General features: G+C 43.0%; 2 protein-coding genes across 5 annotated transcripts; one reads left to right on the top strand and one right to left on the bottom strand.

Moving 5' to 3' along the window:
• The first annotated feature begins 468 nt into the window (after nucleotides 1–468).
• Nucleotides 469–10,685, top strand: gorasp2 (golgi reassembly stacking protein 2). The gene is made up of 10 exons (XM_086098633.1): nucleotides 469–638; nucleotides 1,243–1,323; nucleotides 1,491–1,694; nucleotides 1,765–1,851; nucleotides 1,919–2,049; nucleotides 5,224–5,356; nucleotides 5,453–5,558; nucleotides 5,641–5,745; nucleotides 5,888–6,007; nucleotides 9,405–10,685. Exons 1-10 carry the CDS (start codon nucleotides 576–578, stop codon nucleotides 9,638–9,640), a joined length of 1,266 nt encoding a protein of 421 aa, XP_085954759.1. The 5' UTR covers nucleotides 469–575; the 3' UTR covers nucleotides 9,641–10,685.
• A 491-nt stretch (nucleotides 10,686–11,176) lies between these two features.
• Nucleotides 11,177–22,581, bottom strand: LOC147182021 (serine/threonine-protein kinase tousled-like 1-B). Of its 4 annotated transcripts, none has more exons than XM_086098580.1 (22): nucleotides 22,081–22,581; nucleotides 20,634–20,755; nucleotides 20,083–20,151; nucleotides 19,249–19,287; nucleotides 19,067–19,142; nucleotides 18,951–18,994; nucleotides 18,778–18,861; nucleotides 18,614–18,688; nucleotides 18,418–18,510; nucleotides 18,187–18,297; nucleotides 15,771–15,907; nucleotides 15,498–15,689; nucleotides 15,351–15,417; nucleotides 15,139–15,236; nucleotides 14,961–15,042; nucleotides 14,781–14,872; nucleotides 14,606–14,695; nucleotides 13,925–14,094; nucleotides 13,350–13,485; nucleotides 13,137–13,248; nucleotides 12,903–13,010; nucleotides 11,177–12,635 (listed from the first exon to the last, which is right to left on the bottom strand). In XM_086098580.1, the coding sequence occupies exons 1-22, from the start codon at nucleotides 22,205–22,207 to the stop codon at nucleotides 12,486–12,488; spliced, it is 2,274 nt and encodes a 757-aa protein (XP_085954706.1). In that variant the 5' UTR covers nucleotides 22,208–22,581; the 3' UTR covers nucleotides 11,177–12,485. The 4 variants fall into 4 exon arrangements, with proteins under 4 accessions (XP_085954706.1, XP_085954697.1, XP_085954715.1 ...); XM_086098571.1 differs by having other exon boundaries at nucleotides 18,778–18,867; nucleotides 22,081–22,580; XM_086098589.1 differs by lacking the exon at nucleotides 19,249–19,287 and having other exon boundaries at nucleotides 18,778–18,867; nucleotides 22,081–22,580.
• Nucleotides 22,582–23,055: the final 474 nt, after the last annotated feature.

Genomic DNA, 23,055 nt, shown 5'->3' with positions numbered 1-23,055 from the left:
ATATCTAATAAAATACCTTTAATATACATTTTTGTTAATTGGCACAATGAACGATGATATGCTTTGGTGAATTTTTTTTTTCTCTACCACTTTTTTCAATTTTATGGAATTTACATTAAAAAAATAGATCTTCACAAGACTTAAATAAAGCTTAAATAGTGCCTCGTGTATAAAACATATTACTATATGAAAGAAAATTAGATGTTAACAATATTGAAACCATTGCAAACATATTACAATGATAAAATAATAATGTGTTAGTGTAGACAACCCAAGGGATAGTTGACAACTAATATTCTTTGTCGTGAGGTTAAAACACTTTAAAAAAGAAAAAGAAAGAAGCTAAAACAAGTTAGAAAAATAAGACGTGTTCAAACCTATTGTTCTGTACTGTACAATGCATTACATCTATGCCGACAGTGGCGTCTGCACTTCCTGCCACGTAACGGCGCATGCGCAGCAGGTGACTACCCATTTGACGACGTGTACCCGGTGAGTACAAGTAGTCGGGTACTTGATCGTTCCTCGGTATCAGTTTGCCACAAAACCTGCAAAAGCCTTAAGACAGCGACATCATGGGAGGAACGCAAAGCGTGGAGATACCGGGCGGTGGCTCAGAGGGCTACCACGTCCTCCGGGTGAGTTCCTTGCGTGCGTATCCTGAGGGATATCCTGCTTCTAGCATTTAGCCTAGCATTGCTCATTTACCAGCACTTGACACGGAAGCTGGATGTCACGTCGGGCCTATGTGGCGGAGAAGCACAAATCTCTCATGGAGTGTTGTAGTCGTGTATTATGTGTTTGCTTCTTGAGCTTACAAGTGGCAACTTGTAAAATGTGCCTGTCTGAAGGCATTGCAGTATGCTAAAAGCTACATGCTACGCGGCTACAGTGAATGACACCTGCCAGGCTGGTTTACGGAATGCTCTCATCATTTAGTGTGTGGACGCTTTATTCATGTAATGCAGAATATTTAAAATGTGCATATAAATATGGATATTCTTAGTTAGTTGTTTGATTCTCCATGCTTATTTTAGTTTTAGCGTCGTGGTGCTAAATGCTAATCTTGTCCGTTGTATGCCATCATTGACATTCGCTTTTACATTTACAATCAATTTGTCATCTTAAGTGTTCCTTTCAAACGCGAGATTTCGTACTTTCTGACTGAGATAAACATTTACGCAATCCGGTGGTCCAAGTGCTGAGTGACTTTTCTGCGCATCCCTACTTTTTGTCTTGCAGGTACAGGAGAACTCCCCGGGTCACCGAGCAGGACTAGAACCGTTTTTTGACTTCATTGTCTCCATCAATAACACCCGACTGGTAAGTCAACAGTGGAACGTGCAAGAGAAGACTCAAGCTGCTAAACAAACCGACAATGAACACCCATGAATGGCAGGGGACTCATTTCAGACCCTCTCGCGAGAGGTGAAATAAAAACTCATTGTTTACAAATACTCAATATATTGTATATCCCTATCGGTCCACAGAACAAAGACAACGACACCCTGAAGGACCTCCTGAAAGCCAGTGTGGAGAAACCAGTCAAGATGTTGGTGTACTCCTCCAAAACTCTGGAGCTGCGGGAGTCCACAGTCACCCCCAGCAACCTGTGGGGGGGCCAGGGCTTGCTCGGGGTCTCCATTCGCTTCTGCAGCTTTGAAGGAGCCAATGAGAACGTTTGGCACGTTCTGGTACGTTAACCTCGCTATCCCGGCTGACTTGTTAATGTCGCCTAACGCTCACTTGCTGCGCGCTTAATAGGAAGTGGAGCCGAATTCACCCGCAGCCCTCGCCGGTTTGAGGCCACACACCGACTACATCATTGGAGCTGATACAGTTATGAACGAGGTGGGCTATCGAGTCATTATGGGTTTTTTCCCGCATGGTTATAATGTGTTGTTGTTTTTCTGTGCAGTCCGAGGACCTGTTCTCCCTGATCGAGAGCCATGAGGGGAAGGGCCTGAAGCTCTACGTATACAACACCGACACAGACAACTGCAGAGAGGTGGTCATCACGCCCAACAGTGCCTGGGGAGGAGATGGAAGGTAATACGCACTTGTTTGATTAAGCCTTTTTGGCGCAGAAGTAGATGGCGTTAATTGTCACTTCCTGTCAATGACGACGCCCACAGGCAGGCCCTCTCGTTCTGTGTGTTTTCGCGAGGCTTTGTCTCATAAAGCATTTGGCGAAAATGCGAAAGGTGGGCCGCGTCATTGATTTAGCACCCATGAGCTAGGTTGTTGTGTCACTTTGGCCTTTTTTCTGGCTCTGCATAACCCAGGGGTGGCTAAGTTGGGTCCTCGAGAGCCCGTTTTCCATGTTTCTCTCCACTAACACACCTGATTTGTGATCAAGATTGTCATCAGGCTTCTGCACAGCTTGCTGATGAGCTGATCATTACATTCGGCTGCGCTGGAAGAGGGAGACATGGAAAACGGGCTGGATAGCGGCTCCCGAGGACCCAACTTGGCCAGCCATGCTATAACCTAAAACATTCAACGCAAAATGTCAAACTTAGCTGTTTAGATTATACGAACACAACTTAAAGCCATTAATACCTTATTTTACACATAACCATGTAAAATATTGCATATTGCACTTAAAAGTTGAGATCCTAAATGGCTATATTAGACATTTTGTATAGATTTATTATTTATTTAATGGGTAAAGGTGTTTTACAAAATAAATGAAGACACTAAATCCTACACTGCTATATGAGACATTTTGAATATATTTTTGTTGTTGTTAATTTAATGGAAAAAGTGCTTTACAAAGTAATATTTATCTTTTTTTTGTTTTTTGTGGCTGATCCGAACCGTGGCTTTTGTGATGCGTTGCACCACTAGACTATAGTGACAATTATCACGGTTATTGTTGGTCTCGTGGTACAGTATTGCCAAAAGAAATACAAACAAGTTACACCAAAAACATTGCCTTACTTTTGTGTATCTACAAGGTAACAATGTTCAGTTGAAAAATACTGATTACAAAAAATACATACTTGTATGTATACAAAAAATTAGTGCTGTCAAAGTTCAAGTGTTAACTGATTAATTATTCACAAAAAATTATCGCATTGATCATGAAATAACGCAGATTAATCGCACTATTAATTTTGACCATAGGTTATCCTTTAGCGTGACGGCGGATGGCTACGTTTAAGGTAGCACAGGTTGTGTTTTAGCAATAAAGATAATTACGTGCATTTAATAAATGTACGTGTATCACATTGAGAATATTTGTTCATGTCAAAATATTGGGGTCATTTTTTTCCCATTTTAAATGATGCAAGTAATTAACTGATTAGAAATAGAGGAGGATGAGCGTGCGCAGTGGGTCAAACAATGGTGAAGACGTCCTCATAACATTAAATGTCGAAAGAATTAACACATAACCGGTGCTCTTCAAATTTGGTGGGAAAAATGGTGATTAAAAAAATCGCATTCACTGCCATTGACGCCTATAAACGTCAAAAAATCATTTAAACTATTTCTATTAGTTTTAACCCCCCCCCACACACACACACACACTTTTGTTAACACGAGTATGAAAACCTAGACATTTCTTTTTAATTTTTAAAGATTATTAAAAAATTAGGGGCGTCAGGCGATTAAAATTAATAGCATGACTTCAATAGTTAACTCAATATCTGTTCTAAATGTACAATATTTTTTTTCTAGGTTTTCATACTCTTGTTAACATAAGTGGGGAAAAAATGTTAAACTAATAAAAATAATTCAAATGATTTTTTGACAATGGAAGTGAATGAGTTAATCTGATAAAAAAAATGGAATCGTTTGACAGCTCAAAAAAAAAAAAGCACGTGCAGCACAAATAAACAAAATACTGCAAAATATGCATTTGTGGGCAACTAATGAACTGAATCATCGAGCAGGCCACTGAAGCCCCGCGTATCATTGCTTGATGAAGACGAAGGCTTTCCAACAAAGGGTCTTATCTGTTTACATGGTGCCACCTGTAGTTACGTCATGATTTTCCAGCAAGGTGGGGCGCTTATCAATAACACAGACTTTCATCCAATTTTCTGCCGATGCGATCGCTAATAACGCGCTGCGCCACAAAATTCAAAGAAGTTTACTCCCCCCACACACTAATGATAATTACAGTATACAACGTTTAAAATGTCATCACGGTTTTCATCCATGCTCAAATATTTAGAAAATAAAAATGTCTTACATGAATACGGCAAGACTGTGTTGAAAATATAATCTAATTGTGATTTTTTTTTTTTTTATCAAATAATTTGTTCTATGCTCAAATGTAGCTTGATTTAAGATGTTCTTGATTTAAATAGAATTTGATACCACCTCCTATTACTGCAAATTCAACAACTGACTATGTTCAGTTCTTTACAATCTATAAAACGTCTTGAAATATAGCTATTAGGGTTGGGAGGTTGGTTTAAAAATAATCAAATTATGACTTGAAAATTATCCTGACTTCCATTTGCGTAGTAGACTGTTCATAACAATTAGACCAAAACACAATTTGCATAATCATTTAGATTGCGGTGCACATTGCGATGTCAATTTTAATGAATTGCTCAGCCGTAGATATTCCCATCAAAATACACATCTCATTTGTCATGTTGTTTACATGTGAATATTCAAATCCCACCTATCAACGCCACACAGTCTCGTCACTCTGTATTGTATGTGTGTAATATATATATATTTTTTTTTTACTTGGAGTAAGTCTAGTCTGGTGTTTGGAGCATGACAACACTGTACGGATGAAGGTTCCAATTAGAAAAAACATCTTGAACTAGGCTAGTAACAAACAAACCGAGGAGGTAATTAGTCTGTTTATAGCTTATGTTGTTAGTTCAAGCGGCTTTTCCAAGCAGTAACGCAAAACATTCCATCTCATTTGTAGTTTTGGACTTGTAGACAAATCAAGAGGATGCTTTGGGTAAACCCTTTCACAGTCATTTAATTAAAGCAGTAGCGGCGGTAAAACACGATTGTTCTTTTTGCTTAAGGGCCTCACTTACATCGTAAAGTGTAATTCGACTACAAAAGGCGCTGATGGCCAAAGCCAAATGAAGTCAAGTAAATGCTATTGAGTGCAGAAAGCATCCCTTACTATTATAATTACCCGTCGTCTGTCATGATCTTCTCCTGAAATCCGGCTCATCTCCGATAAGTTTGACTTCAAAAGTTATCCTTGTTTGGCTCATTTTGCTCCCATCGCCACAGCCTGGGATGCGGGATTGGCTACGGATACCTGCACAGGATTCCCACGCGGCCTTTTGAGGAGGGGAAGAAGATCAGCTTCCCCGGGAACGCTTCTGGCGAGGCCGTCAGTCCGCTGAAGGATGGATTCACTGAGGTCAATAATATGAACGTTCAACTTCTACAAGCGGGGGGGGGGGGGGGGGGCATCATGTCTTTTAGCAGCTGTAAGAATCAACCCATAATTGCTCAGGTCCAGTTGTCAGCCGTGACCCCGCCTCATACCGGCCTTGAAGACTCACTGTCAGGCCTGTCAATCAGTACAGCCCCGCCCACCATGCCCAGCGAACTGCAGACAGGTGAGTACTGCCTTATTCATGACATCACAACAACATTGAATCTGATGTGGAAAGTGAATTTGACTCGTCCCTCCCTCACCAGGATTGCCCACGGTCCCTCTGTTGCCCACCTGTAATCCGTCTCTCAGCCCCCTCGCACCCCTGAATCCCGCCACGGCCAGCTTCAACCCCGCCACCACGCTACCAGGTGGGTCATTTTTGTTGTTTTGTTTTTCACTCGACAGTATCAAGTCTTTTTTTTTTTTTTTTTTTTTTCAGCAATTTTGCAGATGTTGAGTGGAAGGAACAGGCTGAATAACGATGACATGATTTATTTTTTTTGTCTTTAGGTTTGATGCCCCTCCCGAGTGGCTTACCACCGCTGCCCAACCTTCCTAATCTCAACCTGCCGCTTCCGAACCTTGGCGCCATCTCACTAGCGGGCACACTAATGTCAGCCGGAAGCACAGGTACATGTGACATCCTGTCGGCATCCTGACACAGCAAAGTCGATACTTGCAGGGAGGTTTCGGCTATTCATGTACAGTGTTCCACTGCAATATTTCCCTTCATCGTTCGCACCCCAGCTATACAGCAGTTTTGTTTTTTTTACAATGTATAGTCATTCCTCACTTATTAGGGGTTCGGCTTTTGCAGATTTGCATATTAACAGCACTATTCTCAGTTATTAGCTGACAGATTCTTCTATTGCTGTTTAGGCTAAAGCTACAGCAAAATGAGCAAATATAAAATTGTTGCATTCGCACAATTAGTGGCATCTTGATCCCGAGCAACAAAATTAGAACCTTTTATCTATTCCAAAAAGTATGACTTGAAAACAAAACAATATTACAATAATTAAGCCGTTCCAGAAAAAATGGTAACTAAGGCACTTTACAAAGAGAATAACTGTGGTTTAATGTAAAGAAGAAAAATACATTTAAATGACTAAACAAGTATTAAACTGACAGTGTGTAATATTTAGCGCCATCTCGTGATGAACAATTAATTAATGTAATTATTTTTTTTAAACCTATATATTTTAATAATATGCAAAAAAATGTCCTTTTTTATTAAATTGTTTTTAGCAAGAGAGCTCAGTATTGTTCTTACCGATTGGACATGTCATCATCATTGCTCTCTTTTTTTTGTGTGAGTGTGTGCTCATTAACTCTTTGACCGCCATAAACAATATAAAACGTTTAGCATAAACCTAGGGAAGGGCGCCGAGGACGTTAAAAGACGTCCCCTATGTTTTTTTTTTTTTGTTTTTTTTTGAAAACGGGTGCAGGAAAGCCTTGGGCAGCTGTGCTGAAAGTATCAGGCAGATCTGATTAGTAAAAGACTCGTTTTGGCCCCTAGAGGGCAGCGATGACTCTCTTTGCACAAGGTTGGATGGGCCGCCCACCGTGGGCGTCAGTAGAAGACGTTAGGCGGAGCTAGAGTGTTGAGGAGACAATGACTGATGAAGCCACAATGGCTGACCAAGCAACCGGTTGCAAGCAGCTCACGCTTGAGCATTTTTTTCAAAGACGGAAAGCATCAATCAATACTAAAAAGCGCATTGATGTCGACGATGATGATGACTCCGAGCTTGACGCCAAAGTTGGAAGCCTTGACGCGACTGTTATGATCACGTAGTAAGCCTCACCGGCTAAGCGCGGCTAGCGCTGCTAAGGCCAGAAAACGCGCACAATAACCGACCGGGTACTTCTACACAATCGGACATTCGATCGGGCGATGGAGAGTTGGCATCGACCAATGCAGATTGATGATGATGATGATGATGACTCCGAGCTTGACGCCAAAGTTGGAAGCCTTGACGCGACTGTTATGATCACGTAGTAAGCCTCACCGGCTAAGCGCGGCTACCGCGGCTACCGCTGCTAAGGCCGGAAAACGCGCACAATAACCGACCGGACATTCGATCGGACAATGAAGAGTACCCCGAGTCCAATGCATATTCATCGGAGGAGCGGGTACAGTCTGATCACGGAGAAGACACTGTTTCTGGACTACGATGCCACCATGAATGGAGTGGATAAAATGGATCAAAACATCTCTTACAACCCGGTGTAGCAACTGAAGGACATGAGGAAGCCACAACGTAACACCACCGTAACGTAACCGTAGCATGATCCTGATATTAGACTTGATGGCAACACACACTGCAGTATATACTTGCTATTCCCCGGAAAAAACGGCCTGCAAGAAAGTGGAGCACGCGAAGAGGCAATCTGTTGTGCAAATGCTGTTGCGTCTCCTTGCACGCAGGAGAGTGTTACAAAAAGGAAAACTGTCGTTGAAACATCCACATAATTGTAAATAGTACCACAGTTGCACACATTTGTAAATAGTTTGCCAAATTGTTGTCAAATTGTTACACTGTTGAATGTAAATAAATGTATTTTGCTATCAAAAAACACTTTTTCATTCTTGGTGGTAGTGTTTTATAGAAGTAAAGCACTATTTAGGTGTTTGTGGCATCATTCATGGACAAAAAGAAGTGTAAAATTCACTAGAATGCATGAAATAATATCGTTTCACTAAAAGCTTGATTTCTCCGTATTTTGGTCCAAAACAGGCGAAATTGGGTCAAACTAACCATTTTCTATTGTTGATTACTAAAGAACGGAATAAGGTAGAAACAAACTTTTTTTTTCTGATGAAAGATGAAAGTCCAATCTTTCATTTGGTAGTACGTGTGTTTCCATAGTCCAAACAACATTTTCTGTGGACCTTGAAATATCAGTCAAAATGCTTAAATCGGCTGGCACTGACGGCATCCCTTTTCTGAAAACGTCTGGCAGTCAAAGAGTTAATTCACCTAAAACCTATTGAAAATCCTAAACCGAATACTTCAGAATTCAGCTAGAGTCGTGAGGTTGTCAGGAGACTCAAGGAATGATCAAAGAAAAGTGAAATCTAGCACTCAAAAAATGTCCGACAACTTTGCGAACGTAGTTAGACCTGTTGGTGCTTGCATCGAGTGTCGGACCCAATGGGTGGACCGCCGCTTACTTCCACAGCTGGGGCCTGCAGGTGGTCGTCGCTGAGTCCCATGATTTGGGCTTCTGTCGTTTGTCACCTTATGCTTTGCTCTCGCAAGCTTTTACTAGATTATTATTATTATTATTTTTTTTTTAATGGCTTCTCCCGCTAACCGCTCTTGTTAGCTGCTCCGGCTAAATCTGGTTCACTCTTTCAACTTTCGCCGTCACTCACCGAGATGCTCGTTTGCCGGCCGACGCAAAATAATTGGTGGTAGGCTTGCGAAATGTGGTCTCTCTGAGCCACCCTAGTGTGAGTGCTTCGAAATGCATGTGCTTCGGCTGCATTCTATGATATGGCGACATCGAGTGGTCACTTAATACTCACCGCCACTTAAAACATCACCTTTACCTGTGAATGTAATGCACACATTAAAGCTAGGCTTGGTCTGTGTCCATGTTAGTCTCTTAGCACCCTCTATTGGTTAAAACTTGATACTGTACCCAAGTCAGCAGTGCAAAGCTTCATTGAAAGTGCTGCTGTACCCGTATTTCTTATATATTTGTTTATTTCCAAATTTTTTGTTTTGAATCTCATTTTTATTTATTTGTGTATATATTATTTGTTTTATTATTTAAAAAAAAATTATATCCGTTTTTATTTTATTTATTATTATTATGTTTTTTTTTAATGAGGGAAAACTGTGGCAGAGCAAACCGGGCTGAAAAATGCTGACCTGCCTGCCTGTGATGCAGTGCGGCATCATGATGACTCGTTCGCAAGCCCTGCAAAAAAACAAAAACCTCACTGTACTTGGATTTGTAAAAAAAATGCAAAAGTCGTGTTATCACGTGACTCCTCTTTTTCCCATTGCAGTCCCCATCTTGCCGGCTCCCCTGAACATACCTGGCCTGGCGTCTCTGCCCCCTTTGCCCGCCATGCTGCCCTCCCAGCTGACTCCCCTCCTGCCTCAGGGCGTGGCCCCTCTCATGCCCACTTCCATCGCCCCTCCAGCCTCTGTCACCGTGACACCTGCCACGGCGTCTGCCGGCGACGTCACAAACACCACGGACCTGCAGCCTCCTAAGGAGACAACGCTAACGTCGTCATAACCTGGGAATGTATCGCTCTCAACTGTCGAACCAAAACACACACATACACACACGTGCGCGATTTCCCTTTCCTCTCCTGTTTAGTTTTCTATTTATTTAGCCAAGAGGGACAGGCTGCACCCAGTCAGAGATTCCAGGCGTGAGTGAGGTGTATGAAGAACACGTCTTCATAAACAGATTGTTCTATTGCAGTGGAACAGGTCACACTGCAGCTTGCCTTCAATAACTCTTCACTTTGCAATTTACGTCTGCGTGTTCCTTTTATTCACCCTTCTGTTTGAGAATGATCAGTGTACCAGAATTGACTGAAATAATCATTCAATCCTTTTTTATATACTGTATGAGAAAACACGCCTTGCATTATCATCAATCATGTGGTCTAACAGAAAAGAGAATCTGCGCTGTTGTACTAATCTTGGTACATTCATTGTATAAGGTGAATATATAAAATGCTCATAATTAAGAAACTCTGTCGAGCCTTGTATTCTTGGCATTTATCAGTGAATCACAATAAAGTAGAATATTGTGAAAAACATTTCTGTAGTTCAGTTCAAAATGTGAAATTGTTGAAAATGTGTTGTCAGGACAGCGTGGAAATGTTCATCCTAAAATATAACGATTCAGGAAATTAGAATGTGGCATAACTAAATGATTTTAAAATATAATTTAGAATGGAGTAGACTATTTTTAAAGAATCTACCGCTACAGTATATTATGCGTTTCATTTTTTAATTGAACTGCTGAAAGAAATTTTAATGATTGCTTTGATTGGGTTAACTAGTGTGCCCACCCACCCGTTTTATTTTTCTTTGACTAGTTGTTTATGTACACTACAAAACGGAGGCAAGCTGAAAAGTCACATCACATGCATTCCAGGCGTAACTAGCTGGGGACAAAGGGAGCGTTAACATGTTCCAACTTCTGTGGCAATAATCATTCTATTGAGTTGGGTTACACAGAACAGCCACAAGATGTCACTGTAAACAATGAAACTGAAGAAACTCCAGTATGTAAAGTGCAAGCAATAAAGCCAAACACATTTCAACGCGGCATCTGCTTTCTTATGCAACAGTGTTGTATGTTGAAAAAGCTGGCGGTCTTGCGTCAGTCACTACATACAAGTTGATAAGACAATGTCCAGTTGACCCTTGGGCCTTTAGTCCAGGAGTTCACAATTGCGCATCAACTGGAGCTTGTCCTATGACCATAAAATGTAAATAATGTACTGAGAGCCAAAGTTGTTTGAGTAGTTAGTCCATCAATGTATGAGTATGCGCTTTGTGCTCACTAGTAAGGCAATTCAGTGTACTAGTAGAACACTGCCATTCTAGTACTACTAGTGTGATCGTTTATCTTATTTAAATATGAATTCATGAAAATTAGGGTTGCAACTGAACTCTAGTGTAACCCAGCAGACCTTTGGCCCGCATTAGTCAAGAGCCAGTTGCATGGAATGTAAGCAACTATTCGCACCTATCGACAAATCAGTGTTGTATAAAGCTCAAATGCCCACAGAGCAAAGACAGCAGGAATGTAGACATTGAAGGCAATCTTTATTGCATTTGAATGGCATGGCCAAGCGTTGACCCCTTCCTGCTAATATGGTCCGACACGTTGCTTACTCACGACTGCGCTTGACGTCTGTCTACACACAATAAATGTTATTAAACAAGGTATGCACGTCATGCTTCCAGGTTCCTCCCAGGTTCCTCCCAGCTCCCAAGGGGCATACTTTACAAATTGGGGGGGGGGGGGGGGTGTTTCAGTCAAACATACTCTTTTTTAAAAAAAATATATATAAATAAGACTTTTTCTGGCCTTGGTGGCTTTGAGTAGTCACGACTTAAAATGTCACAAAATTAATGATAGCGCCCTCCGGGTTGAACAGACTAATCAAGTCTTTACCACTCTGCAACGACCCTTCGAGCTTGAATTCTATTAATGGCCCGTCACGTGTTTTGGCCTGGACATGGACGCTCAACATGTCAGACTCTACATGGAAGCTAAACAATAACCCACACGGCCCAAAAGGGGAAAACGATTCAAGTTTGTACTTAACTGAGGCCAAAGCCATTCACGCATTACAAACTAAGAGCAACACTTGTAGCAGCAAAGAGTTGAGCTTCCTGAAGGAAAACAATGTGAGACGATGGGAAGCGGGGAATGCCGCCTCCTGTACTTGTGAGTGGGAATTTAACCCAAAGACCAGCAGCTCCAGTCCTCAGTTCTGTTCAGCTAACCTCAGGCGGGTGCAGGATTTTTCCAAGGCAGCAACATCGGATTCTGACTTTTCCTTTGTAAAATGCGGACTGTTGTACTTCAACAAACCTACGGCACCAGAAGATAAACTATCTGGATGGCAAGTGCAAATCAACACCAGATTTTTTTTTTCCTTTTTGTTATCTGGATTTTGTATTTGGGCCCCCCCAAAATGAGATGCATAATCTTAACTTCTCTTGGTCATTGTCCGTGGAGGCCCCAGTGTTTGTGATGAAGCTACACTCAGTCATGTTGAGCGGCGTGCATGAACAGCGTGTCTGCAAACTGTTCAAGTCTCACAAGGAGCTACTGAAAATAGACCACAAAAGCCGCATCTTGTTTCTCTTCCTCCCTTTACGTGTCTCTATTAGAGTTGATTTCCCTCTTTTGTCGTTAGAGCCAGTGCACAACATCACACCATGTCCTCATCTTCTTGCTATTATTTCCCTTTAATTAGACTCTTTAGCTAATTGACCCATTCTGGAAGCTCTTGGGTTAAAAATAAATATCCACAAACGATGATCTATTGCCATCAATACTGCTCCAGAAGTGGCCAGATGGTGCAGTCGGTCCCGAGGAGAGCCAATCAGTACGTGGGGAGCGACGAGGCGGTGGGCTGCAGCAAGCCGGACGAGTTGGAGCGTCTCATGTGAGGGAGAAGATAGGAATCGGAGCACAGCTGGTGCACGTCAAACCTGTCCTCCTTGCGGTAGGCCAGACAGCGGCGGATAAACGCCTGCCGAGCAAATGGGGGATGAGCGCACCTTTCATTTACATGGCACATTTCGATTACTACCAAAATACTTCTGTTCCACGCAGTTCTATGTATCATGATATAGATCAGGCTGTGTACCTAATGAAGTGTCCAGTCTACTCATGATAGAACTGCAGAAAAGCAGTTGTTCTACACCACTGCAAACTACAACCATAATAATACATGAGTTATCTTCATAAATAATGTCATTTCTTGTACTGGGTGCATGTAAAGCAGTGAGTGCGTCACCTTGGCCTCTGTGCTGGCCTGTGGTTTAGCGGGAAACTGGACCTCAGTGGCTTTGAGGATGGTGTTTTCTTGGAGGATGTCCTGCTGGGACTGGTTGTGACCAAACGGCTGGTTTAAAAGAAAAAAAAAGAAAAAAGGATATGCGCAGGTCACAAGAATATTCTAGTTCCGCATGGCGACACAGTGCAACAATTGTGACACGGATGTGTTTATTTGCTTGTGCGTGATCTTTACCTTGCGACCATAGAGGCACTGGAAGAAGATAACGCCCACCGACCAGACATCTACCTTGTTGGAAATTTTGGGCGGCTCCTTGCCCACCACAAAACATTCTGGAGGGAGGTACCTGGACACATACACACACATATTATGGTGGTGACAGAGTCCAAAGCCCTGATGAGATTGAACTGATACTATAGTGCTGGTACTGGAGTTTGTATGTTTTACCAGTAGGTGCCTGCTCCCTGAGACGTGAGGTCCATCCCGTCTACGCCATAATTATCATCATCCATGATCTTCGACAGGCCGAAGTCTGTGATTTTGATTTCACCGCATGCAGTTCCATCCACTAATAATATGTTACCTGCAGCATTTGGCACAATTTACAGGACAAATAGTGATTGGGATGAAAAACAAATAACATTACCCTCAAATATGTATACTGTACATATTCAGCAATCTCATGGATATGTTTGCTAAAGTTGTAAATCAAAGTATTTCAGGTTTTCTAAATGAAGCTTTAAAAGAATACATTTTATGCAAAATTTGCTCTTAAAGCACGTGCATGCAAATAATTCTGTCTCTGGAGGCCTGCATTCCCATCGAGCATGAAATTAAACAACCAATTACTGTAAATTTTAGGAAAAAAAGTGCCTAAAGTACGCTGTAATTCTTGATCCTTGGAATATTTCGACCAAAACGCGTAATTGACGTGTTATTAAGGCATCTGTGAACTGTTTTAACCTGTGAAAAAATTCTAATATGCTTTCTTTCGGTCAACTGATGTTTCAAAAGACACTCACCGGGTTTGAGGTCATAGTGAATGATGGGAGGTTTAATCTCATTAAGATAGCGCAGGGCGCTAACAATCTGCATGACGATGGAGCGGGCCTCCTTTTCTGACATCAGCTTGTTTTGTTTCAAGTAGAAGTCCAGATCATTGCCTTCGCAGAACTCCAGAACTGTACAGAACCTGATGGAGGGAGGGGGAGGAGAGGGAGAGAGAGAGAGAGAGAGAGAGAGAGAGAGAGAGAGAGAGAGAGAGAGAGAGAGAGAGAGAGAGAGAGAGAGAGAGAGAGAGAGAGAAGTGGTGGAAGCGGGTTAGTGGTAAGGAAAAAAAAGAAGATTTCAAGCAGATGCACTTAAAAAAAAAAAATCAGCAATTAGTCATATTTTGAGTACGTGTGACTCTGGCATTGAGGTTTTATGTTTTACTTACAGACATGAGTCAGACTTTTCTGTGAATGTTCTATTTACTCATTCCAAAAGTGCTACAACATGTGTATTGTTTTCTGTGACGGCCACCGTCTTCATGCTGTAAGCGCTAATAATGGATTTTTACGATGGCTTTTCGTTGCCATGTGCACTGTCATCTTTAAATCTGCAATCACGACATACGGTAATAAAAGCCATGTCCAGTAGCACTTGTAGTATAAACAACCACAGTGTGGTAAGGAGCCAGCCAGAGGTCAAAGGTGACTCACGTGTCAGTATCCAGGGAGAAATAGTCATACAGTTTGACTATTCTGGGATGGTCCAGCTGTTTGTGTATCCGGTACTCTCTGCATGCATGCCTGGAAGGGCAAACATGGCAAACATCATTTTGTTTGTCTACAAGTGTGTGTGTGTCGTGGAATTTAAAAAGTAGTCAGAGCCTACTTGTGGTAGTTCTCTTTTTTCTCCTCCCTCCAGTTCTTGTTGAGCTGGTGGATTTTAACAGCTGCATAGCGCTGCTCAAACAAGTCAAAAGCCTGTCGGGTAACAAGGCAAACACGCATTTGTATAATTTGCAGTGCGCGTAGCAAAAAGACGCGCGGGGTGCAGCCATTAAGACGTTACCTTGTAGACTTCACTGAAGCCGCCTCGGCCCAGCAAGTGCAGCAACAGGTACCTTTCGTTCAGCGTGGGATGGTCTTTAAACCTGTGGGAGGTGGGAGCCAAACTTTGTAAGCCAAGTTGTGCTCGTACCCACGTACATGATGATGCAAATTTCTTTGGACATTTTGGTTGCACTTACGCCGAGCTGTCCTCATTGTTTATCCTCTTCAGCTCTCTGATGTGGAGGTTCCTCACACGCTCCAACCGCTCCAGCTCCGCTTGGATCTCGGCCTCCTCCTGCACACAGCACACCAATTAATTCTAACCGTCTCAGCCTTCCGTCTGCACACGTGCCTTTTTGTCCATAATTAGCGAGCTTTGTGTGCAGAAGGGGGACAAAATGCTACTGACCTTCTTCAGATGCCCAAGGCGAAGCTTGAATATCTCTTCCTGCTCATGATACTCTGCAAGCGTCAATCTAAAACAGAAAATTCAAAAAGCTCATGCCAAATAGTTCGGGTAAATGTCGCTTCCAACTCTCCTGCCCGCACAACTCACAGCTGGGGCAGGGATGGCTTGAGGAAGGGGTCGGAATCGTTGCCGTTGACCACCTTGGTTTTTCTCTGCTTGGGTTCAGAGGTTGAGGCCACGGAGAGGGAGGGAGACGCGGGGTTTGGAGGCTTCCTCTTGGCGAGCAGCTTGCGCTGTCGCTCGATATCCTCCCTCTGCTGGTTGATACCTTCTTGCTGCCTGCATACAGCCAATGCATTCATTTTGTGCTACCAAATGCATGAAATGTTAACCTTGATGCAGTTGGTAACAGATTCTTACTTGATGAGGTTTTGGAATGCATATCCGTCAGTCCACTGCTCTGTGTAGGACGCGCCGTGCCTCACGGTGGTGAAGTGGCCCAGACGGAGGCGGTCCTGCATGCTCTTCTCCCGACATGACTGTTTCTCCTGGGTGCTCTGTCCAAAAAGTAAGCAGGCAATTAGAAATCATGATCTTAACAGCAACTTCAATTTTCTTTTAAAGCAGTTTGCTCAACAATACACATGTCTATTATGATTTCGGAGCTGGATACCTTTGTGTGCTTATCTATGACGTCCATGCGTTTGATGGAAATGATGTACTCAAACAAATGAGATTTTATTACATTCAAAGTAGTTACAACGTTATCAGGGACTTATTTACTGTAACATGTAAATCATATTTACATAATATGACTGTTGGTTACAATAGCCGCGTTTCCGCCACAGGACGTTCGGGTATGGGGGGGGGGGGGGGGGGGGGGTAGTGACTTTCACAGGAACCGTCCTCTCAGCCGGCCCGCTTCTGGCTGTGTCTCCACTGCGGAGGACGACCCATTTCGCGACGTCACGAGTTCCGATCGACACGTAAACACTGTGCGGCGGTTTCTCCCGTGACGTCACCCAAGCACCGTGCGACGAAAATCACAACAACGAGGAAAGAGAAAAACTTTAGGTGGTTGCTGTTTTTCTCTGCTTTTTATTTTATGTACTTGGCGTGAATGGATGGTTTGAGTGAGAGGAGAAGGCTTTCAGATGAAGAATTTGAAAAGGCTGACTCGCAAGTCACGAGTTTCAATCGACATGTAATCGCCTTGCGGCGGTTTCTGTGACGTCACCCAAGCACGGCGCCACAAAAATCTGAACAATGAGGAAAGAGAAACACTTGTGGCGGTTGCCGTTTTGATCTGCTTTTTTTATGTACTTGGCGTGGATGGATGGTTTGAGTGAGAGGAGACGGTTGGGAAGGCTCCTGCGGTGGAGACGCGCACATACGGGGCTAGCCCCGTAAATTTACCCCGAAGTTCCTGCAGTGAAAACGCGGCTATTACTGCCTTCAGGAGGGTTATGTCTATCATCTGATCCTGTAGAGCAGGGATAGGGAACCCTGGTCCTTGAGGGCCACTGCCCTGCCTGTTTTCCATGTCTCTCTCCTCAAACACAGCTGACATCAGCAAGCTCTGTAGAAGCCTGATAACAATCTTGTTCATCAATCAGGTGTGTTGATGGAGAGAGACATGGAAAACAGGCAGGACAGCGGCTCTTGAGGACCAGGGTTCCCTACCCCTGCTAGAGCAATGTTTGATTACTATCCCTTGCTCTAGCTAAGTTAAGTGCTACATTTGGTTTTAACCACAAATGAGTGGGTACACTGAACAAATATTTCTCCTGGTTGCTTACAGGACTGTTCAACTAATATTTTTTACTGCATTGTTTTATACTGGAGCGCTCTGAATTGTCCCTGTGATTGTTGAGTGTGGATGGTTGTTCGTCTGTGTGTGCCCTGTGATTGGCTGGCAACCAGTTCAGGGTGTACCTCGCCTACTGTCTGAAGCCAGCTGGGATAGGCTCCAGCACCCCTGCGACCCTTGTGAAAAATAAGCGGTTAGGAAAATGGATGGATGTTTTATACTGTATATGTGCTATTGGTCCAAATTATTTTGTATTTGATGTCCAATTACCAAAAATCCATACCACCCCCCCCCCATCAACCGTAAAAAGTTGTTTTGTTTTTTCCCCCCCTCCGTACCAGTGTATAGGACATTGCATAAAAAATAACAAATAAAAATCAGATACATGTCGCATATGGGCAAAAAAATCTGAATTGACCAGTGTGAACATGTGGCGGCCGTGGCTCAGGGTGTAGAGACGGTCGTTCAGTAACCAGAAGTTCGGATGTTTGATCCCCGCTCTCCCCAAGTCATGTGTCGTTGTGTCCTTGGGCAAGGCACTTCACACACATTGCCTCCAGTGCTACTCACACTGGTGTATGGAAGGTGCGAATGTTTGGTGGTTGGCGAAAGGGCCGTAGGCGCACACTGGCAGCCACGCTTCCGTCAGCCTGCCACAGGGCAGCTATGGCTACTTAAGTAGCTTACCGCCACCACAGTGTGAATGTGTCAGTGCATGAATATGTATCCATTCCACTGAAAAGCGTCTTTGAGTGTACAGAAAAGCGCTATATCAATCAGATGCATTATTATTATTATTATTAACAACATAGCCATACTTATAATTAAATTCTAAATACTTTTTTTTTTTTTAAACATTCAAGATATATTGCTGCTATTTCAGTCTTTTATTAGCACCAGCCTGAGAGTCTGCTAATGTGCTAAATCTAATCAAATAGCTCCATTGTGCAGCGTCAGCACACATCTCAAGAGAAACCTAAAAGGCAAGAGGAGGAAGTGGCTGTGCACGTATGCAAAGATACACACCTTCTCTATGAGAAGTTTCTTGCTCATAGTGATACACTTGTTGAGCCTCTCCTTGTATTTTTCCAGGAGTTTTTGTTGTTCATCGATCTGCCTTCGCAGGTCACAGTTAGCCTGTGTGGGATCAAAGGATTGTGATAAGAGTTCATCTGCATGGTTGATTATACAGTACAAAAATAAAACACTGTCAAATACGTTATAAGGTAACTCCGAGGGTGTGGAAATTCAACCCACCCTGAGAAGATCATCTATTCGTCCCTCTTTTTTCTCCAGATCCAGACTCTTGTTACTCTCAAGAGCAGCGAGTTTAAGTCCTGTTAACTCTGTCTAAAAAATGCAGCACAAAAGGACAATTTGGTTGAATGACTACATAGTACAAACAATATGCCAGACTTAGGGAACAAACATATGTGTGTGTGTGTGTGCGTACCTGGACAAATTTACTGGATCTGGGATTGTGTTCTCCAAAACACAAACTGGTGGGGGAGGAGCTGTTCTGGCGGATCTGCAAAGACGGCACTTCTGGTATTAAACTGTGCTATGACATATAGTCTCAGCTTCTGTATATAATGAGTACTCATGTAACACACGTACAATTGAGCCAGGCGCCGAGTGTGAACTCTGTGGAGAGCGGCGAGCTGATGGCAAGCCTCGAACCGGACTCGAGCCATTTCCACCCTGGAACTTCGCAAGAAAATCATGAATTATATTTGAAATTGAAGTGAACGAGAATATTTTAGAGTGACGAAAGCTAAAGTAAGCCTCACATCAAAGTAGTCGCTGATCTTGGGCCCGCGTGTAGAAGATTTCCCTGCATGATGAATTAGAAGAACAGATGATCACAAACATAAAACGGCTTAAAAATCACTTCAGGTTTCCTAACCTTGACTGCTCTCTGAATAGGTGTCAGCTTTCCTTTTCCTCCCTCTGGATGATTCGGAGTGCTTCTTCTCTGGGGTCTGTAAGTGGACACGGAGCAGAGGAGGAGAGAAAATGCTTAGGTCCCCGGAGTTTTACCTAACAGAAGTCCTGTGGTGGCTTTCAACAGGAAGAGAGAGTACATACTGAGTAGGCAGGGGAGCTCCCTCTTTTCATATCAGAGTTCTATGTAGAGAAGAGAGGGAAACGCGTAGGTAGTGGGAGAGACAGAAACAAGTGGGTCGAGCAGAAGAATAACTGAAAGAAAGACCATGTAGTCCCCTATAATCAGCGCCACTTCCACTGTTTTTTGTACTTCTGTGGTTAATTATCTCAGGTAAGACAGAGTTTTGTGGGACCATTTGTTTTATAATTTTGTATACGTGGGACTGCAGCCCAAGGAGGTTCCTATCAATTGTGGTGACAAGTGACACATGGATGATTTAAAAAAGAAAAAAGAAAAAGGGGGAAGTAGAAGAAATACTTACCGTCGGATCTGAACATACCGTGTATTACAAACCACTATCTGTAATTATTTGTAATATAAATGGAGGGTCAAATTGTATGTATATATAATCGTATTTGTGCTGATCTGTGATCCTAAAATGTAGGTACAAATCATGCAGATCCAAGGGAATGAAATGGAAAAAAACTAAACCGGAACAAGCGGTTTTCTTGCTTAACAGTGGAGTTACTTTCCGACGGTGGCGGCAGGACCAGAATTTGAATGCCATAATCTATCACAAAATGTATGCTATGCTGTAGAAAATTCAGAATTACAGTACAAGACAAATACTTGTAGCACATAAGTATAAAACAATCAAATGAAAATCGGTAAATAAATGAGCATGACGTCGGGATCGTCACAAGCTGACACCAAGTGGTTTCAAAAGTGACAAATGGTTCACCTTTAGTGGAGGTCTGCACATTGGTATTGGAAATATTACAGTGACTGTAGAATAGATGATGCATGTCAGTTACCTCAGACTCCTTGTCGCTGGACGAGCCAAGACTTCCGTAGCTGTGGTTGGACGACTCGTTGGCGAGACCCTGAACGCAAGCACAAAGGACCATTCAGAAAAATAAGTGAACATATGACCACATGGTGAGTAAACCGCAAAACAAAGATCATCCTCAAGATGTCTGACAGCAAATTAACTCTTCAATTATTTATTGTGTGACTTGGCTGTTTTCCAGCACAAAACTGAAATCCACTCTCCTATTTCACTTTTGTCTTTTAATGCAAGACATTCTTCCTAATAAGATGAAGAAAGCTTGTAGGTTTTGTGAACCTCGCTTCCGGATAACTTTGGTGTAGCCTCAGTTTGAGTTTGAACACGTTTCTGCTTGAACATCACTGACTTAAGCTATTTGACAATTAATGTATTTCTTTATCAGTCCTCAGGTTCAAATGTAAATAGGTTGCACAAAAAGTCTGCGTAGCTGGCTTGGCCGCCATTGTACCTGTGTCTACTTGCTTTGTGTCCGCAATGTGACGCAGGAAAACAAGACTTTCTCTGGTGTGCTGTTACCTTGGCACCTCCACTCATGCTCCCAGTGCTGCCTCCCGTGTTGCCACTGACAGCTCCCGTGAACCTGGCCTCTAGAAGCTCCTGTCTCCGGGGGTCCAAGCTATGCAGCTCATCCATGGGGCCTGGTGCAAAGGCAACAGCAGAGTAAGGTTACACTTGTAAAAACAAATCGACACTGTGCGGCAAATAGAAGGAGTTAAAGGAGAAAGTGGCTGGAAAGGAATTTGGAGACAGAGGATGAAATAAAGGCAGTAGGTGGCTCATTAAAAGTTGCACTGTCATGCAACTTTGACATTGGGATGTGACACTGCTATTCTAACAGGCGCCAGCAGACTCCATGAAATAGCAGGAGGAGGAGGATAATTTTAACGACATAAAACGATAACAAATATTATTCAAACACCTGTATCTCATTAGTTATCTTACTGCACTATGCGAAACTAGCATGACACATGTAAGGCAGTTCAGATTGGGCAACAATCAAGTTTAAATAAAAACATCTTCACCGTGACTACATTTGTAAACCTGTCACAGGCTGCACAGCCACTACAGTAAATAAACATCCTGCCTGGGCCTTGACTTATGACATTCTCTTACCAGGGAGAGAAGCTCAGGTATTCTGTACTGAACTGCCTATTGATGCTGCAGAATTCCTTATTGGATATTATCTGGCTGTCAACATTACATAGCTTTTGGCACCAGGGCATGCCCTAAAAGGAATAATGGACATTATGAAACCCTCGAGCAGCAACCAACCACACACACACAAGGTCTTTGCGAGGTTATTTGAGGACAAAGGACTGTGTGTGATTTGGACTACTTCAGATAATAAATATGCCATATATACATTATGTAGATATGTTTTAGGGGTTACATCATGTATAATTAAAATGATTGAATTAATTGTGAACCTCACAGCTGGAATTAAAAAAATGTCATCTTTAAATGTTATAACTACTGTACTAGTAGAATACAACCGACTAATACCATGACTTATTTCGACGGGCATGTCGAAAACTGTAATACATTTAGACAAATGTCATATCTATATACAGTATACGTTTACAACATTACAAGCATTGCAGCGCACATTCAGAGTTGTTTTAATTAAACTACAGATGGTCAACTAACAGTTCCAAACGTCGACAAGTATGCCACTAATGACAACAAACTAGTCATTAAGACGCTCGACAGTCAAACACGACAGGCCAAATTGAAGATAGCGCTGCCTTTGTGCAGACATGATAGCTCGAAGCTACTTCGACTAGCCGTCAAAACCAGTGACAGCTGACGTTTGGCTTCCAATACACGGTAACGTCAGTGAACTTGACATCCATTTTCACTCCAACAAATGTCATTGCTCGAAGAACACACATCGCCCCTCTCCCTAAAACACACATTTGGCGGAGAAAGACAGCCGTCCGAGCACTTGTCGAGCTCCATGTACCTTCCTTGAGCTTTGCGGTCGCCGTTATATGTTGTTGAGAAATCGTTGGGGAGGAGGAGAGCTGCGACCAAGATGGCGTCGCCTCCAAACTTCCACCACCACTTCCACTGTTACTTTGGACACTCATCAAGCCACTTTGCCGCCGAGTGGAGCCAGCCCGCACATTGTCGGTCGAGGAAACGCCGAGCTGCCTTCCATCGATTCACACGGTTCACACCTGCTCTAAGCCCTCCCCGAAAAACGGCCGGTGACTTTAGTTGGCTTCGCCGTTTTTCGCTAGACGTCTCCAATGTTGCAGTCGTAGAGGAGCGGCTTCCTCGGAGGCTCGATGGAGCGGATCCAGCGTAATAACCTTTGCATGATGACCGACCGACTGCACCGCGCGCCTGTCAGCATCCACTTCTCGAACGGGGCTTTGATTCCAGTAGGCGGCTATCGCGAGGCCAGCGCTCACCTAGCAGCGAGATGAGCGAGAATGAGGAGGGAGGGGACGTGACACGAACGACACACTGATCTGGGATCGTTTCTTTCGCTTTGACACCAACCCTACTTTCACCGGAAGGCGCCGCTCCGCGTTGACTTGAGAACAGCCTCTCTCCCTCTCACTTGGACGAAAACAACAAACACCCCGGGAAAAAAATGGCTGAAACTTCTCGAGGTGACACTATCACGCGCACGAGTACTATACTGTACTGTACTGTACTGTACGGTGCGGTGCGCGCACAAGATAGATAGATGGATAGCGAGATAGAACCCTTATATTGACAACAATCAATTTTGTACAGCGCTACAAAAGGTGGCATGGTGTCTAAGTGGTTAGCACATCATGCCTCAGTTCTAGGTTAACCATAGGTTAACTGAACACTGAATTTTGAGGCTAATCGTCTAAAATTGTGGTTTCTTCTCTCTTCTTTTTTAACAAAGTGAAATTACAAAAAGAAAAAAACAGCGCGCAAGTACGATAACATTGAGTAA

Source organism: Leptonotus elevatus, chromosome 1, assembly GCF_054856555.1.
Source record: "Leptonotus elevatus isolate MCC_2025b chromosome 1, RoL_Lele_1.0, whole genome shotgun sequence".
NCBI lineage: Eukaryota > Metazoa > Chordata > Actinopteri > Syngnathiformes > Syngnathidae > Leptonotus > Leptonotus elevatus.
The sequence above is the reverse complement of the archived record's forward strand: the minus strand, read 5'-3'. Positions and strand labels throughout refer to the sequence as shown.

Bases quoted from the DNA above. Each gene is read 5' to 3' on its own strand.
- LOC147182021 (XM_086098571.1), bottom strand. From the start codon at position 22,207: ATGAGTGTCCAAAGTAACAGTGGAAGTGGTGGTGGAAGTTTGGAGGCG. The intron at 15,690-15,770 runs GTAAGAATCTGT...GGCTGTATGCAG, and splicing joins GCATTCCAAAACCTCATCAA to GCAGCAAGAAGGTATCAACC. The intron at 13,011-13,136 runs GTAAAGATCACG...CTTTTAAACCAG, and splicing joins AGTGCCTCTATGGTCGCAAG to CCGTTTGGTCACAACCAGTC.
- gorasp2 (XM_086098633.1), top strand. From the start codon at position 576: ATGGGAGGAACGCAAAGCGTGGAGATACCGGGCGGTGGCTCAGAGGGC. The intron at 5,559-5,640 runs GTGAGTACTGCC...CTCCCTCACCAG, and splicing joins GCCCAGCGAACTGCAGACAG to GATTGCCCACGGTCCCTCTG. The intron at 6,008-9,404 runs GTACATGTGACA...TTCCCATTGCAG, and splicing joins AATGTCAGCCGGAAGCACAG to TCCCCATCTTGCCGGCTCCC.